This window comes from Grammomys surdaster, unplaced genomic scaffold, assembly GCF_004785775.1.
Source record: "Grammomys surdaster isolate TR1022 unplaced genomic scaffold, NIH_TR_1.0 843, whole genome shotgun sequence".
Lineage (NCBI taxonomy): Eukaryota > Metazoa > Chordata > Mammalia > Rodentia > Muridae > Grammomys > Grammomys surdaster.
Genome location: NW_021605262.1, coordinates 4,975,728 through 4,992,562, shown reverse-complemented (window position 1 = coordinate 4,992,562; position 16,835 = coordinate 4,975,728). Strand labels below are relative to the sequence as shown.

Below are 16,835 nucleotides of genomic sequence, written 5' to 3'. Positions count from 1 at the left end.
CTGTACACATGTGTAAGAAGAGACAAAGTGAATCTGACGCCTTGAGGCATAGCCATGTGCAGGTGTCTAGGAAGGTCACCACCAGGGTACACCAGATAGTGCCTTAACATGATCTCTGACTTTACCGACCATCCCTTATTATTTGGATTTGGGGTGGGGTCATATCAGACAATAAGCATCAAATGTTCATGGGTCATGCTTCATGGGTGGACTTTAACAGCCTTTGAGCAAATGGAGGGCTCCAACTAGAGCTATCAGACAAGTCACAATGTCAGCCTCCACACCTGTCCACTTCCATCATTCCATCACTATGTCAGAAATCTACCAGGATCTATCTAGCAACCCCTGCCTCTCTAGAGCAGCTTAGGGACAATGGAGAGGTTGGACACTATGACTCAGGACACACCATTCACTAGTCAACAGCCCCAGAGATGATGTCCTTCTATGGTAAGCAGGCTACTAGGTCTTGTTGGGTGCAGGGTGTTCAATGGTACCTAGAGGAGCACCCCTAGTAGATTTCACACTTATGTGGACAGTGACCCTCATGCCTTTGCACTCTCCCTTTTAGAAAAGGAGGACCGCATCACTGTCAGGCAAATGTTTTTCCATATCAGAGAGGAGTCCCTCTTGGTGTAGTCTGTGATAAGATTCAGACTTATTGATGCTCAAGACTTTGGAGGCTGTAATGCAATGAATGTGGTTTGGATGGGAGGTAGATGTGCTTGGGGAATGAAGACTATTGAGAGACTGAATGGTGTTCCCAAGAGAGGTTCATTTTGACCGTGTTAGAGCCAAAATGGGAAAACATGACCTTATTTGGAAATAAGTATCATTGCAGAGGAATCCTAACTGTTCAATGGGACCCTGAACCCAGTAACAAGTAGCTCTGAGAAGACGGACAGGCAGACAGATTTGAGAAGGAAGGCATCCATATGGAGACAGGCTAAGCCTAGGAATGCCTGGAGCCCCCAAAGCCAGAAGAGACAGGAAGTGATTTGAGCCCACCCTGCCCATACCTCAAATTTAGACTTCACCCAGTCTGGGTTTTCTCTACGGGTCACAAGACATACTTTTCCCCCTCCTTTGCCTTCTATGTTGGCCCCACAATGACACTGCCCTGCACGACATCCCTACAACTAAAGCTGTACTGACAATACACATGGTTCCCAGCCATCCTCTCTCACCTCCTCCCTTACTGTATGTCCACCTTCACCAACCACCAGCCATCTAGGGTAGACCAGGCTCACAGGAACGTTCCACTTATAGAATTCTGCGTAATTCAGAAACAATCTAAACACACTGTCCTAAAAGGGGAACATGCCAGTGAGTGAGAGGCAGTCCAGGCGGGAGGTGTGGTCACAGGGACACAGCTGCTCCCAGGCAGGAAGGACAGTGACCATGATGGGGGTTTCATAGGAGAAGTACTAGAGAGGCTGACTCAGCTCGATGGCATGTGACAGGGCTACTCTGTCCTCCTAAGGACTGAAGCTGGCTAAAGGTCACAGCACAGAGAACACTACAGAGACCGTACAGGGTACCTACACACCCCTGCCCTGGCTTTGTGATGCCCGTGTCCCTGACACTGGCTGCAACATTACTTTCCCCATGCTAGACCCAAGGAACTGGAACTGGATCTTAGTCCTTGCCTTACTGCTAGAGAATCTCCTGCCCAGCCTAAAGCTTTAGCGGCCAGAGCCCTGACCAGGCAGGCATCTGGCCCAGAGAAGAAGTTGGCACATCTGCCAAAGCCACTGTGGCCAGGGAAACCTCACAGAAGAGGAAGATAGGATCCTTAGTTAGGGAAGGATAGGGTGACTCAAACCCTCAAGCCCTCTCATGCAAATGCTGCAGTGGAGGGAGAGTAATATTAATCCTGATATGTTAAGGAAATGCCAATAACAAGTTTCTTATACAAGCTTTGATCATTTAAAATGGCTTTCCCAAACTGTCTTCATTTAATACTATTAAGGATAGTCTAACTAAAGGGCAGAGCTCCATTAGAAAAGTGACAGGTCCCAGATGCTAGCGCGAAGGACAGGTGGACCCTTGGGCAGCTCCTTGCTTTTGCTGATCAACAGAAATGACTAATTCCAATGCTAAACCTTTCCTATGGTTACCAGGAGAGGCAAATACTTGGCTTCTGCTTTTCAACATGTGTTCCTGATTCAGATTCTTTAGAACCTTCCACCTAAAAGTACATAGAAATTAAAATCATCCAACCACGGTTTGAGTAAATATGGGGTCCTGGGTCCCACCCCAGCACTACAGAATATAAACGAATCTAACAGACTTAAGTGAGAAAGTCACAGGTATTCTTCTCTTTCCTTATCAGGATGGAGATCGAAACCAGGGTCAGAGGGTCCCCAGCAGGCACTCACTTCAACACAAATACCTTTCCCCATGTTCTGCCAGTGACATCAGATTTAACAAGAGTCCATGCACACCCTTAGACTCTGTCCAAAGGGTGGCCTTAGCTTCAGGGATCTCCTCTAAAGTGTGGAGGAGACACCTAGAAAGGACATGAGCATACCATTGCTTAAAGCAGATACTGGCCTCTTTGTACTCAAAAAATATCACAGGTAAAAACAAGAGCACCTCCAAGACAGAGCCACCCTCTCTCCCATAACAAAATGCCCCTCAGAGCAGCTACAGGTCAGACACCGAAGGACAAGACAGAAAACCACCCATCCTTAAAGACTATAGCTATCACGCTTAAATTCGTGGGTTTGCAGTCAGCAGCAGCCAGTATTCAGATCGGAGGCTCCACATGCTAAGGGACAACTGCTGGTCCTTTTGGAGGGGCAAGAAAATGATCCATCACTTCTCTCGTCCTCTTTGAACTTGCTGAATCTCAAAGTGGCCTGACAGGCTGACCAGGCAAGTGATGTCATCACTAAAAATGCCACAGGACTATCACTCCAGACCAGAGTTATCAACAGTTAATACCATCAATTCCCACAGTCAGTCCTCAGAATCCACTAGACAGAATCCATTCCATACTCCACCCAAAATGGACTACACTCAGAAACTGGGATGCAGCTTACAGACGCAAAGACAACAAGAAGTCCGGATTTGCAAGCAAGACCAGATAAGGATAGCTGTAAGAAAAAAGCACGTGGGCTAGAGAGATGGCTTAGTGGTTAAGAGCACTGACTGCTCTTGCAGAGGTCCTGAGTTCAATTCCCAGCATCCACATGGTGGCTCACAAACATCTGTAATGGGATCAGATGCCCTCTTCTGGTGTGTCTGAAGACAGCGACAGTGTACTCATATACATAAAATAAATGAATAGATCTTTAAAAAGAAAGAAAGAAAAGAAAATAAGAAAAGAGCAACTGATCAAACCCCTCCAGAGAAGAGGGTGACACCAAAACATGGCAGCCATGATGGAGCCTTAGGTAAGATCCGCAAACGGAGAAAGGGGAGTAAAACGGTTTCTGATAATCTGGGTAGCTGGACCACTAGAGGTGACAGGACTCTGCCTGGCCTTGAGAGGACAGCAGAGGCTGGAGGTGGACATGAGGAACTGATGACACTACTTCTGCTTAGGCTGGAGATTTCCTGTCACAACTGAATGCAGAGAAATAAAAAAGCCTGTGTAGAAACCCAGGAGTTACAGGACCAACAAACTGTGGGCAGTAGCCATCAGAGATGGCTCCAGTATGCTGCAGAAGCAGGTTCTGGTTACTCACCCCCTAGCCAAAGGATCAGGACATCTGGCAGCTCATAGCCTCATGACCCACAATCTCTACCTACTAGAAGGAGCTGAGGTGCACAGGGAACTATAACAGACACCAGGAATGGAGTGCCAAGGCTAGGCACAGGGGCCTTCGGGGCTTCAGTCCCATGGCAGCTGTCACTCCCAATCTTTCTCAGGAGAACACACACCTCGTCTCTTCAAGACTCAGTAGCCACCGTGACAGAAACCAGTGGCAGCACACATATCTCATTCATCCGGCACCCCACCTGCCTACCTCTTCAGCCCGCTGGGCCTCCACATGCTTGTCTAAGTAGGTGCCCTCCAGCACAGATCCCACGATGGTCAGGCCCTTGCCAGCTTTCAGCTGAGAGGTAAAGGACAGCAGGCGGGGGTGCTTTACACACTGCTCAGAGTCCAGGTTCAGCATCACCAACACCTGTGGCCTGTAGCAGGATAGGCAGGGACAGGAGTTATGACAGCGACATACAGCCAGGGCTCCCATGCTCACTGAGCCAGACAGGATAGAGATGGGAAAGTGAGTAGACAGACAGCACAGGAAGACCTGGTGGGACAGGTGGGACAGGTGGGACAGGTGGGACAGGTGGGACAGGTGGGATGTAAAGGACAGATGGGACTGGTGGGACAGGTGGGACAGGTGGGTCAGGTGGAACAGGTGGGATGGAAAGGACAAGTGGGACAGGTAGGACCTTGTGTCTGAGGCTTCAGGTGTCCCAGCTAAGGTTGCTTTGCTTGGCCTTAGGACAGAGGATCCCTTAGTGGATCATGCCTCCAATCCATACTGCTGGTGGCTTGTTGGACATTCAGGACCCATCTGGATAGTCTCCCATTCTTAGGCAATGATGCCCTGTCAGATTTCTCCCCAGAGGGCCAAAGGCAAAAACTTCTGAGATAGCACTACCCAGTTGGCAGGATAAGGGTCTCTGCTCCCTTCTGCTATCTTGGGGCTGTGGTTGTGGAGTGTACTCACCTCCAGTTCTTGGTATGTGGGGGCCCATGTTCCACACGCAGCAAGGCATAGCGGGCAGCGTTCAGTGACAGGCCCCTGATGCCATCCCCCCACTCCTTCTCAGCCCTGTGTGGGAACAGAGGAAGGCCACCTTGTCACAGTAATATTCTTAAAAATGTTACCTAGTGGGAACATTCACAATGTGTGTTAACCCGACAGGAAGCGGCTTCCCAGGACAAGCAGGGCTCCTGGGTTAAAAGAAAAGGTTCGAGCCGGGCGGTGGTGGCGCACGCCTTTAATCCCAGCACTTGGGAGGCAGAGGCAGGCGGATTTCTGAGTTCGAGGCCAGCCTGGTCTACAGAGTGAGTTCCAGGACAGCCAGGGCTATACAGAGAAACCCTGTCTCGAAAATCCAAAAAAAAAAAAAAAAAAAAAAAAAAGAAAAGGTTCGAGCAGCAGAACTTGCTGTGTGGTACCGTTCACTGGGGACACCAGGGACAGAGAGAAGAGGTTGAGACCATGACTTAGAAGCCCTGAACTGTATTGGTCTCAAGGCCCAGAGTGAGGACAGAACTGTCAAGGAAGGACAAAGGTAACACTGTGGAGATGGAACTCTGAAATGTACCATAGCTCCTGGGACATGCCCGTGCTATGGTTGACAGAGGGCCAAATTCCTTAAACACACTGTCAACAGTGGAAGCCACAGATGTGCCTGTTAATAAATTGGAATATATGTGAAATTAAAAATAACAAAAAAAAAAAAACGAAAACCCTGCCCAGCTTCTGCACAATAGAATCCTGGGCAGGAAATCAGCATAGACCTGAATAAAGTCAGCCTGGCTGGGACTAGGGGACAACACAAGACACTGAAGACTCACAGGGTCTAACCTCCATGAGACCTCAGCAGCAGCACATGGACTCATGCCCCAGGCTGGTCAAGTAACTGCTCTGGTTCTGTGTGAGCATGAGGAGTGTGGTGAACTCACAGCTTTCTAAGGGGCTGCCACTCACCCACGGTACTCGATGTACTTGTAGATGCAGCCGGCGATGAGCATGGCGAAGAGGGCATAGTACCAGGAGCAGATGAACATCAGTGCGAGGCAGAGACTCATCCCAAGGAAGGAGAGCGTCCTGATGGACAGGAAGGTCAGACCCAGCCCATACAGCCCCTAACTGGCACCTGAAAACCTGCTTCTCCCACTGCACTTTCCCCATTATGAAACTCTTCCTTGGGCAGGATATTGGTCCATGACCCATGGCAATCAGGGCTGCCACTCAGGCATCCCTGAAATACGAAATGGCTCCCAGGGATTCAGCTTGGAGACAGTGCAACTGTCTGTTTCCCTCCTGATGTGCACAAGACACCCAGCTACGTGCAGAACACAGAATGGGCTCCACCCACTCAGCCAGCACTGTGCTGGAAACGGGCCTGAAGAATACTGGCAGCTCTGGGACCTCCACCTTTCTGGTTGGAGAGGACCAGGCTGACATACGAATCATATGTGTACTCAGGAATGCAAGACCAGGACAGGGCCATGGCCTCATGGATTTCACTGGGGCTCCTTTCACCAAAACAGTTTTAAGTCCAGCAGCAGGCAGCTTCCAGAACACATTGCATTGTGCTCAGGTTTGTGGGTCCCCCAGGGCATCCACACAGAAGAAGGCCTTACCAATGATAGAACTTGAAGCGTGGACGCCAGTTGGGTGTGCGCAGCAGGGTCTGTACAGCACAGGCCAGATTGACGAACATGTAGCACATGAGGAAGAACCTGGAACAGAAGGTCCAGTGAGGCTGCTGACTGATCACTCATAATGACCCAGTGGTATCCTGCCACTGATCTACCGCACACTGCTCACCACCTTTGAGGGAGACCCTCCCTGTTTACACAGTGGAGCCTCCTCTACAGGCCTCCACACAGCAGCTGAGGGACCCTATGAACAAGTCACATGCCTACTGTCCCTCATATGCACCCACTGTAACATCTGTCTATCCTCAGCTTGCTCAACAGCTGTCTGCCCACAGCACAACTACCTGGCCTTCTGTGCCTACCTTCTATGTATCTTTAGTTCAGATAGGGAGGAAAAATAACCAATTCCTCACACCCTCCACCCTGGTGTCCTTGCGGGCTACTCACATGGACAGGATGGGGGCCACACTGTCCAGGGAGGCGATGAGGATACCAGTCTCACAGATGAGGGCCGTGAGCAGCAGGGCCCATGTGGGCTCCCCGTTGGCCTTTCCATGGCCAAACACCTGCAGTGTGGAGAGGGGTGGGTGGGCTGGATTAGGAAAATACCTGTAGAACAACTTACAAGGCTTACAAGCAAAACTTAGCTTTAGTCACATGTCACCACGCTGTTGGCAGCCAAGTCCAAAACCCAACAGCCACACAGACAGAGAGGCTCAGGGGAGAGCCCTGCCACACCCAAACTTCCATGTTTGGGTTTTTTTCCCCCTTTTTTCTATCTTCAAATTACTTTTGTGTGGTCAGTATCCAGTCTCCAGAATTTTGGGGAAACGACTTCCTTTGGATTAAGCCACTGGAGTTATGATACTTTGATGACACAATCCCAGGACTCCCATTACATCCTGTACCTCTAAGTTCAATCCAGGAACCTCAGTCCCAGTTATAGAGGCCAGGTTCAGGGACACCAAGTCTATGGTTAACACCAGTGGGATCACCCTTGGCATGGTCTCAATAGGTCAACGGATAACATGGCTCACTGGAAAAGGACTTTATAGTATTGGGTAACCTCTGCCCTGGGCCTGCACCCTCAGTCCAGCAGCTAGTGTGAAAGATAACTAGTGTAGAGTCCAAAGCAGGACATATGTCCCCTGCCTTCATTCTATCTGTCTAGCTCTGCAGGACAGCCTCTTAGGGACCCCTACACAACCCAGACCTGACATTGCATGGTCTCTTCTCAGGGCAGCCAGCATCATCTGCTGCAGCTTGTGTGAAGGACTCACCTGTAGGAAGGGGATGATGCCATCACGCGCAATGGCCTGCAGCAGGCGGGGTGCCCCTGTCAGGCTCTGTAGACCAGCACCACAGGTGGAGAAGAAGGAGCCAATCACGATGACCCAGGGAGATGGCCAGGCCAGCATGCCAATGACCAGGTTCCCTTGCAGGGCCTCCCCAAACCTATAAGGTAAGTGGGGAAGATGGTAAGTAGAGATTTCAAAAAGTGATCTGAAGGCAAGAAAAAAAAAATCTCTGTTCCCTATTTGAGTGTAAACCCTTGGGCTTAGGGAGAAGGAAGGAAAAGAGCTCATCTCAGAGGCACAACCCAACTAGGACCCAGCCAGCCTGACATCCCCCACCTCCTCAGAAAGGGCTTAGGTGGCTTAAAACTATTCCCCTAGAATCCCCTTAAGAGCAGGAAACCCTGGCTGATACTAAGGTGGTCCTGGCCACTGCCATTTCTGCAGAGGTTCTATCTCTGTAGGTCTGGTGGTACTATATTTTTTTACCATGCCGTTTATAAGGACCCTTGAAGCCCTGAGATTCTGACAAGCCCGTATCCTAAGAATGAAGGGTCCACGATAGTCCACACTGAGATTCGGCTGACTGAGCAGCAGGACTAGGGTTCCTAGGTCCTATCTCTCCCATTCTCACACCTGTATTCATTCCTCATCCCCAGCTTCATCAGGCCTCAACATTGCTCTGAGCAGTCTTCAGGCTCCAGGCCCAAGAGGTGACACATCAATGCTTTAATCAGGCAAAAGGCAGTGTCATCCTCTGATAAGAACATTTAACTTATATTCAACTGTGAGGCCCAGAGGTAGTTTAATTTCAAAGCTGAAGTCTCCCTCAGGAAAGACAATACCAACTACAGTCATTTTATGTAGTAAAAGCCCAACATACTTATCTCGCAGGACCACACCTTCGATGCAGGCCCCAAACAGCACTATGCAGGAAAGATCTGAGTTGAAGTCAAGGAATAGACAGTCCTGGGGCAAGAGAGTAGCAGGCAAGCTCCAGGTAGATACATGTTGGCCAACAGGTCCCATCCCGTGGGCCTGGAGCAACCCTGTAGCCAGGGCCACCTAGTGGTAAGATATCTCCATATCCTGTCCCCACGGATGTGCCTCCACAGTCCTCTGGGTACTGTCCTCACATCTGTCTAGTTACAGAGTGCTAACCACAGGGTACTCAAAAGGTGCTTGGTTGGTGACCCAACCACCCTGCTGGGAGGACAGGACTCCTGGAACATCAGTTTCACAAAAGCAACTGTGATCTATGCTTATGCCATATGATAGTTTCCGTATGATGGCTTGAATATGCTTGGCCCAAGGAGTGGCAGTATTTGGAGGTGTGGCCTTGTTGGAGTAGGTGTGTCACTGTGGGCGTGGGCTTTAAGACCCTACTCCTAGCTGCCCGGAAGTCTTCCACTAGCAGCCTTCAGATGAAGATATAGAACTCTCAGCTCTGTCTGCATCATGCCTGCCTGGATGCTGCCATGCTCCCACCTTGATGATGATGGACTGAACTTCTGAACCTGTAAGCCAGCCCAATTAAATGTCATCTTTTTAAGAGTTGCCTTGGTCATGGTGTCTGGTCACAGCAGTAAAACCCTAACTAAGACATGCCATATCCCATGCTACACCTAACCAAGGCTATGTACCCTTAGTGTGCACCAATCCAATGGTGGGTTGTATTTCTTTTTCCTTTGGTATTACTGGAGACTTGAAGCCAGGGCCTTGTGTATGCTGGATAAGCACTCTACCACTGAACTACAACCCCTGGTCCTCTTTTGGATTTTTTTTTTAAGGGATATTGTGTCAAATACAATCATAGGAGACAGGAATACAGGTGCCATGCTTTAATGTGGCACATCACCTAAGGCTATACAAGTAGGGCAGGCTGTGGTGACACAATGCACCACAGATGGGCACAATGGGGGTGTGACTGAGGGGAGTGGAGCAAAGGCAGCAGCGTTCGAGTACGACACCTGGCACAGGGCCCCTTTAAGGATACAAATGAAAGATGTGGTCACAATGGCCAGAATGGTCCCTGTTGGGATGGACTTCTGGGCATCTTTGAGGTCCCCAGAGCGGTTGGATCCTGCCATGATCCCTGCAGAGCAGATAGGGGTAACAGTGACAGAAAACCTAGAGGATGCTGCCCACAGAAAGATTCATCTGTAGGTCAGAGAAGAAAAGCCAATACCACCACTGCTTGCTGGAAAGGTGGTCTCTGGGGACTGAAAGAAACAGAGACAGACACACAGAGACCAGAAAATAGAGACAGACCAAGAGACAGAGACAGTGACAGGGAAACAGAAAAACGGAGTCAGAGAGTGAGAGACAGTCATGGTGGGAGCACACAGAGAAACAGATACAGAGAAAGAGGGGGAGGGGAGGCTGGGGCCTCACCAGTTACGGAGGGGAAGTAGATGCCAACTAGCATGGTGAAGTAGGTCATGATGTCTGTGAGGACATATGGCAATCCACCAGGACGGCTCTCCTCAGACACCGGCACTGAGGACACGCCCTTCTTTTCCACAAATGCCCCCTTGTCCGAGTATGTGCTCCACAGGTTATCTGTAATAAGAACAGTCAGGATTTCTCAGCCCTTGGTCAAGACTGCCCACTGGACTGTCTACACCCAGCATCACCGCTCACAACTGCAGGTGGTTCTTCCACGCCTCTGATTCCAATCGGGGGCACTCAGCTTGTGAGGACCACATGCAAGAAGCCACTCTCCCCAGACCTCAACATGAGGTTTTGGCACTAAGGGATCCTCACACACAGTACTCACATGCTCCTAAACAGCTAGCTGCCCACAGTCTCGGTGCCCTCCCTGTTAGGCATCCACCGACAAGGCAGAAACATAGAGCCTGCAACTGTATTGGTTCCTCCAATGATCCAGAGAGTGTGGCCACCTTCACTCTCTACTACACTCCAGACTGGCATAATACAGTCTTGCACTGACAGTGAACACCCCATAGGGACTGCACCATAGGTGGCCTCCAGCCAGCAATCCATATGCCCTTGCTGCCTCCCTTGAGATCCTTTGAGGGTTGCTTTCTCCAGATATCTTGCCTCAGAGACTCCAGGAGGTCCTGAATATGGGACCCATGTGCTCCTCCCCCATCACCCAGACACAGCCCTCAGCTGCCCACTGACACCACACCATCCATGTGGGGCATACAGAACCCAACCTCATACAGAGTAGACTATGAGGACCAAGTGTTCAGGCTCCCCAGCACTGGGTCCTTCTCTCTAAGATGAAGCTGCCCCCTATTTGTTATCCCAATATGTGGATGGTGATGACACGGATAAGTCCTGGACCAATCAGGGATACCTAGCAATTTCCAGGCCATGTTGGGCTTCAAAGTGTTTGTCTCAAACAAATAAACACTGAATGCCTGGCCTTACCCAGCTGATTTGCAGCAGATGAAGAAGGCCATTCCAGCCTAGGGTTTGGCTGGATGGGACCCCAGGAATATGACTAAGCAAGAGGAACCAGGGCCCTAAGAATAACCTCAAACAACCCAGAGAACTGGCCCTAGCCGTCCCCACCAACACTCACCTAGGAAGACACCACTGGCCACACCAGGGATGCCCTGGATCTCAGTGACGTTGTTCTGTGCAAAGTACTCATCACAGGTAGCACCCAGGCTGGAGCCATTGCAGAAGAGGCGCCAAAGTGCAGTGGTTACTGTGCCATTGCTGACAACCTGCATTTTGGCACAGGTATCAAAGTTGCGATTTGCCAGAGTGCGGTTCCCTAGAAGGCAGACCCTGGAACAGAGAAAGGGCAGAGCTTGTTTTCACCAAGCTATTCAGCAGACTCATGGGGGGGGGGGTCAACACCTCCTGAGCAACTCTAATAAACCTGACCCATGTTACTCCAGGGTGCACATGTCAGGAGCAAGCATCAAGTCACAGTCCAGCAGCTTGAAGACTGATTTCACATACAAGCCCTCCATAGGTCAGGACTATCCTCTTTCTGCCCAGGGCAAGTCACTCTGGAAGGTGGCCATACCCTCCACAAAGATGATGAAACTACAGCTCTGTGGATTTCATCCCATCCTGGCTCCCACATTCCGTACCAAGGGCCATGGCTTTGCTCAGTCCTAACATGCTCAGACGGCACCTGGGTCCCATGCTCACTCACTTGCTGTGACACCAGCCACCTTGGTTAACTTCCTCAATCCCATAGGAGGACAAGAGGCAGCCCATTTGAGGAGTTTCTATGAAGATGAGGAAGCCATGGGATGAGAATGGCCTGAAAAGCTCAGCTGTCTGACTGTGGTGGTTTGAATGAGAATGTTTCCCATAGGCTCAGACATTTAAAACTTAATACTCAGTTGGTGGTGCTTTTGGGGGAGGTTCAGGACATTGGGCCTTGTTTCAGGAAGTTATGTTCTGGGGACAAACTTTGTCAGTCTCACTTTCGGTTTGCGATCTCCCCTCCCCCATCCCCTTCTCAGCTTCCTACTCCTGTGCCTGCTTTTTGCTGCTACTTCTCCTTGCCATGATAGACTCTCACCCCTCTAGAACCACAGGCCAAAATAAATGCTTTCTTCCATAGCCTGTTCCCAATCATGGTGCTTTATCACAGCACCAAAAAATAACTAACCCACTGTCCACCCTGAAAGATGGACAACCTTCACCAGCCTCCTGACTTCACAGACACACCCAGAACCAGCTGCATGGGCACTGTACCCACCGCATACTCCTCAAAACCACACTGGAACCTAGGAATGAATGATTATCAAGGATACCTCCATTTTCTTCCCTAGAAGAGCTAGGAGAGGAGAACTAGGAGGCCAGGCCCAGCCCCTGGAACAACACTGCAAGGTGATCCAGCATTTGATCAAAGCCACTCTCACACACCCACACCACCACCAGGATGGCTTGAGACTCACGGGATGTCAGGTGGGGCAAACGCTGTCTTGATGACACCAGCATAGATGGCCAGGATAGAAAGAACAACACAGGCTAAGAAGACCAGTGCCAGCTTGTTGACATATTTGACACCAACAAAGACCACCACCGCCATGAGTGCCAGCGCACAGCTGCCATACACACGCATGTTGTTCAGCAGTGCCGCCGCCTCACCATCTGCCGTCTCTGCCTGGAAGATGGCCGCACTTGGAGAGATGTAGGTCTGTGAGAATAAGGCAGGTCAGCAAAGAAGCTCCTATCCAGGAACGCACCCAGCCTTGACCTCATACTGGCTTCCTCCCTGATACTCAAAAAGAAGGCCTGTTGGGCTTGAGGCCACTGGGTGCACAGAGACAGAATCTTGTGTGCCATCCAAGATGGACCCAGGGCATCAGGCCTGCAGTCATTCCTGTCCAGTTCCCTCAAACTGCCAGAGCCTGATTGTAACATCGGTCATGTTACTAACAGCCAGGGAGAACCCTTGTGGTGAGGGGCCAAGGACTCCTGCCAACAGCCTCAGCAGAGTCCAGCGCAGCTCCTCCGTCTTTACTAATGCCAGCTGACTGCTGAGTGCAATCTCCAGAGAGCTACCAAACAGCAAGGTTGTCCTTCAAGCTGCTCTACTGTAGGAATGTGACTTCCTTAGAGACCAACCAGACCCTAGGAATGAGCATGACAATCTAGAGTCTGCAGTCCAGGACCCATAGGGGAACAAGGAACCCTAGGTCCTAGCCCAGACTACTCAAATTAGAATATGCATTTGCCCCCATGAAATCGTTCTTAAAAAGCATGGGAAGGTTTCCGTGCTGGCTCTAGGATGCTTGCAGAGAAAAAAGAGCCAACTTCATGGAGATGGTATAGTGATAGTTAATATTTATTATCAATTGACAAGATCTAGATTCACCCAGGAGAAATCCTCTGGGAAGACCTGTGTCATATTAGATTAGCCTCTGGGATTAGCTACAAGATTAGCTGGGATTAGATTATCTCAAGAGTGAGGGATTATTTTGAGTTAACTAAAGATGGAAAGACCCACCACTTTTAGGGTGGGGGGCACCATTCCCAGGGTTGAGATTTGGAACTGTATAAAAAGTAAAAGGCTATCTGAACACCAGGATTCATCTGTCTTCTTCCTAGTCAGGAATCAGCTGACCAGTTGCTTCAAGCTCCTGCCCCATGATTTCCTGACCATGATAAACAGTACCCATGGTGAAACTTATGCTACAAAGCCCACCAAACATTGAGCCCAAGACCAACATCAAGTTTCAGGGAAGCCCTTCTGCAATGGGAGCTGCATACCAGACTGTAAGAATCAGTGATGAGCAGAACTGCTTTGCCTTCTGGGGCTAGGGTCCTGCTTAAGGAGTTACACAAGTCCAGTTCTAGCCATGCCTCCTGAGACAGCACAGATTATAAGCTCTCCTCCATCAGGGACCCAGACCCTCAGCCCAGATAGCAACTTTGAAAGCCCAGATATCTAGAGCAGCAGGATAAAGGTCAGAGGTAACCTACAAATGAGCTCACAGGCAAAGTGCCTGAGTAAGGAAGACTTCCACAGATGGACTCACCAGGAAGATCTCAATGGTACCCAGGATGTACATGGCGCCAGCAAATGTCGTACCCAAGTAGAAGCAGAGGCCAACAGCCCCTCCAAACTCAGGCCCCAGTGAACGGGAGATCATGTAGTATGAGCCTCCCGCTGTAAAGATAGTCCAAAGAAAAATATGGGTCAGGGAGTGCCATTCACTATGAACACTGAACACGTATAAAAAAAGATGTGTCCCCAATAAGGGATAAGCAGCTTTAGTCTGCCCTCAAAACAGAATCACTAGAAGGCCTTGGGCTATATGAATTCATGTCTACCCTGCCTAAAGACACAGGCTAGCTCAAGTGTGATGAGAACTGTCTGATACAGGTAGGTACAGTACCTCATCTGTCTTCAGAAAACCTGCTGTGCCCTCAGATGGTTAAAAGGGAGAGACTGGCATAGGCTTGCCAACTCTTTTATGCAGAGGACAGGCAGTAGTGCCTGGTGGTGTGTCTCTGCTAGCGCACAAGAGTACATTGCTTCAGAAGGACCTACATTCTACTTAGGTTTGTAACCAACTCAAGGATGTGGTTTCTATCCTCATAATAACAGACAGGCAAGCAGTAAGGGTGTGTCTACACCAGAGTGTCTGGGGAAAGAGCCTCTCTCTTCTCTCCATGGGCAGCACAATACTCCAGTGCCACCCTGGTGAAAACAAATTAATGTCACTGTCACCACATGAGCCTGGGGCGGGAATGGCATCCATACGCATGTAGCTCTTGTCCCGTACTATGGAAAGATCAATAAACCAACTCAAAAGCCACAGGCACTGGCACACTCACCTGGGACCACACCGTTGGTAGCGATGGCACTCATGGAGATGGCTGTCAGCATTGTCTGCAAAGAGAGGCAGCTCTTTCAGGAAACGTGTACCCTGAGATGCTCCAACACGCCCAGCCTGAGGCTGCAGGCTTTTGACCTCAAAGGAAGTACTAAATGACCAGGAAAGACAGACTTCCTGCCTGTCAACCCTTTTCTACCCAACCCACAAATCCATTCCTGAAGGTCACAGAAAACACAGGCTTCAGACCCTGCTGGCCACAGATCTAAAAGCTGAACCTCATCTAGGTGACCCAATTACATTTCTACCAACCCATGTAGCACAAGAGGGACACTTCATCTAGATGGGCATCCAACAGGGAATCCACCTTGCCTCCAGCAAGTACCCTCTGCTCAAATAAGTTTATTTGTGGGTACCAGGAATGCCAATACCACAAAGAATAGCACTCAGGTGATAAATCAAGTGAGTAGCCGGAGGTAGCCACACAGTGTAACCAGAAGACAGCCTGGGGGTGACCATATGGAATGACCAGTCTAGAAATATGGGCGAATGCCCTAGGGTGGTCATGGTGGGGCAGACACATGAAGTGACCAGTAGGAAAGCATGGGCTGGAGGCTTGGAATGACAACATAGACTGACCAGTCATGGGGCAAGTGACCAGGTATTCACAAGGAATGACCAATCAGAGGACAGTGAGTAGCCTGGGATAGACACATAGGTATGAGCTATCAGGGAACAAGTGGTCAAGTAGCTTGGGGTAGGAGTCAAGGAGACTCCCATTCAACTATATTATCTGAATTCCCTATAGAAAGGACCCAGTGACACTTAGGTAAGTAAAACCAATATATATTCTTCCTCACCAGAGAAAGGGGAGGGAGAGAAAGTCAGCTGGTAAACAAAGGGGCTGTGAGTGTAAGGTAAACCAGCATGACAAAAATGTCACTACAAATAAGGAGACATGCTGGAGGCCTGGACTTGAACAAGTTACAGACCTGTGTCCCTTTTTTCTATAAGAGAAAACCTAAAAATATTCATGATCCTTCCAAACTAGGGGGAGTTTCATCGTAATCCAGTAAGAGGCACCTGCTCCTGATTCAGCCCTCAGCCCCTCTCATCCCCAGATGTAGAAATGCCATCCTCAACATAGATACAGCTAGATAAGATACTCAGACTAGTGGGAAACCTGGCCTTTGCCAGGCTGGATGGGCAGGCCCGTCTTTTCCGAGTCTTCTATAGGAGCTGGTTCCTAGAGAGGGACCTAAAAGGCAGACCTGGATTTCCCAATAGTAGCCTCGCTCCTGAGAAAGTGCCCCAGGACTAACTTCGAACACTCACACAGGTGCAGCACATGGACACGATGAGGAAGGACTCCAGAACGCCAGCTGCCCCCACAATCCAGGTCAGGCGCAGGAAAAGGATAACACCCAAGATGTTCTGCAGGCACGGCAGGTAGACTCCGATGAAGGTGCCCATGCGTGGGGCCTGGAACAGAGTATCATATGTCTGGAGAGGCTCACAGCTTGTACCTAGTAACTCAGCCTGGAACTCTACCCTGTGCTTTGGTTTGGAAGTCACAAGAAAGGAGAAACTGGGGAGGAACACGATGGCCGTACCATTGAAGCTACAAGGATAGCAAGGATGCCTGACAAAAATCTATGTCCCAAATAAGATGAGGTTCCGTGGTTCTGGAGCAGACCACGTGCATCTAGGGCACTGTGCTAGAAGGGAAGAAAACCACCCTATGCAGGCACAGGGACAAGCCACCTGGCTCTGCTTTCCTACTGGGGAGAAAAGCCAGAGTGCGAAGTTTGGAACAGTAAGATGGTATCCTTGTTATATCTGTGGGACAGCAAGGGGCCTGAACCTTGGTGCCAGGAAGCTTGAGGCATGAAAGAAAGGAGG

General features: G+C 49.8%; 1 protein-coding gene across 2 annotated transcripts in view; it reads right to left on the bottom strand.

The window, feature by feature from the left end:
* Positions 1-16,835, bottom strand: part of Slc12a7 (solute carrier family 12 member 7) — a 74,035-nt gene that overhangs the window by 13,258 nt on the left and 43,942 nt on the right. For both annotated transcript variants that reach the window (XM_028782702.1, XM_028782701.1), the window contains exons 4-17: positions 16,269-16,415; positions 14,935-14,989; positions 14,133-14,263; positions 12,546-12,787; positions 11,204-11,415; positions 10,045-10,212; positions 9,647-9,745; positions 8,534-8,591; positions 7,636-7,810; positions 6,803-6,921; positions 6,338-6,436; positions 5,679-5,798; positions 4,689-4,793; positions 3,975-4,143 (exon numbers count right to left, since the gene is read on the bottom strand). In XM_028782702.1, the coding sequence (XP_028638535.1) occupies positions 3,975-4,143; positions 4,689-4,793; positions 5,679-5,798; positions 6,338-6,436; positions 6,803-6,921; positions 7,636-7,810; positions 8,534-8,591; positions 9,647-9,745; positions 10,045-10,212; positions 11,204-11,415; positions 12,546-12,787; positions 14,133-14,263; positions 14,935-14,989; positions 16,269-16,415 (1,899 nt within the window). The remainder of the gene's footprint in view (positions 1-3,974; positions 4,144-4,688; positions 4,794-5,678; positions 5,799-6,337; positions 6,437-6,802; positions 6,922-7,635; positions 7,811-8,533; positions 8,592-9,646; positions 9,746-10,044; positions 10,213-11,203; positions 11,416-12,545; positions 12,788-14,132; positions 14,264-14,934; positions 14,990-16,268; positions 16,416-16,835) is intronic.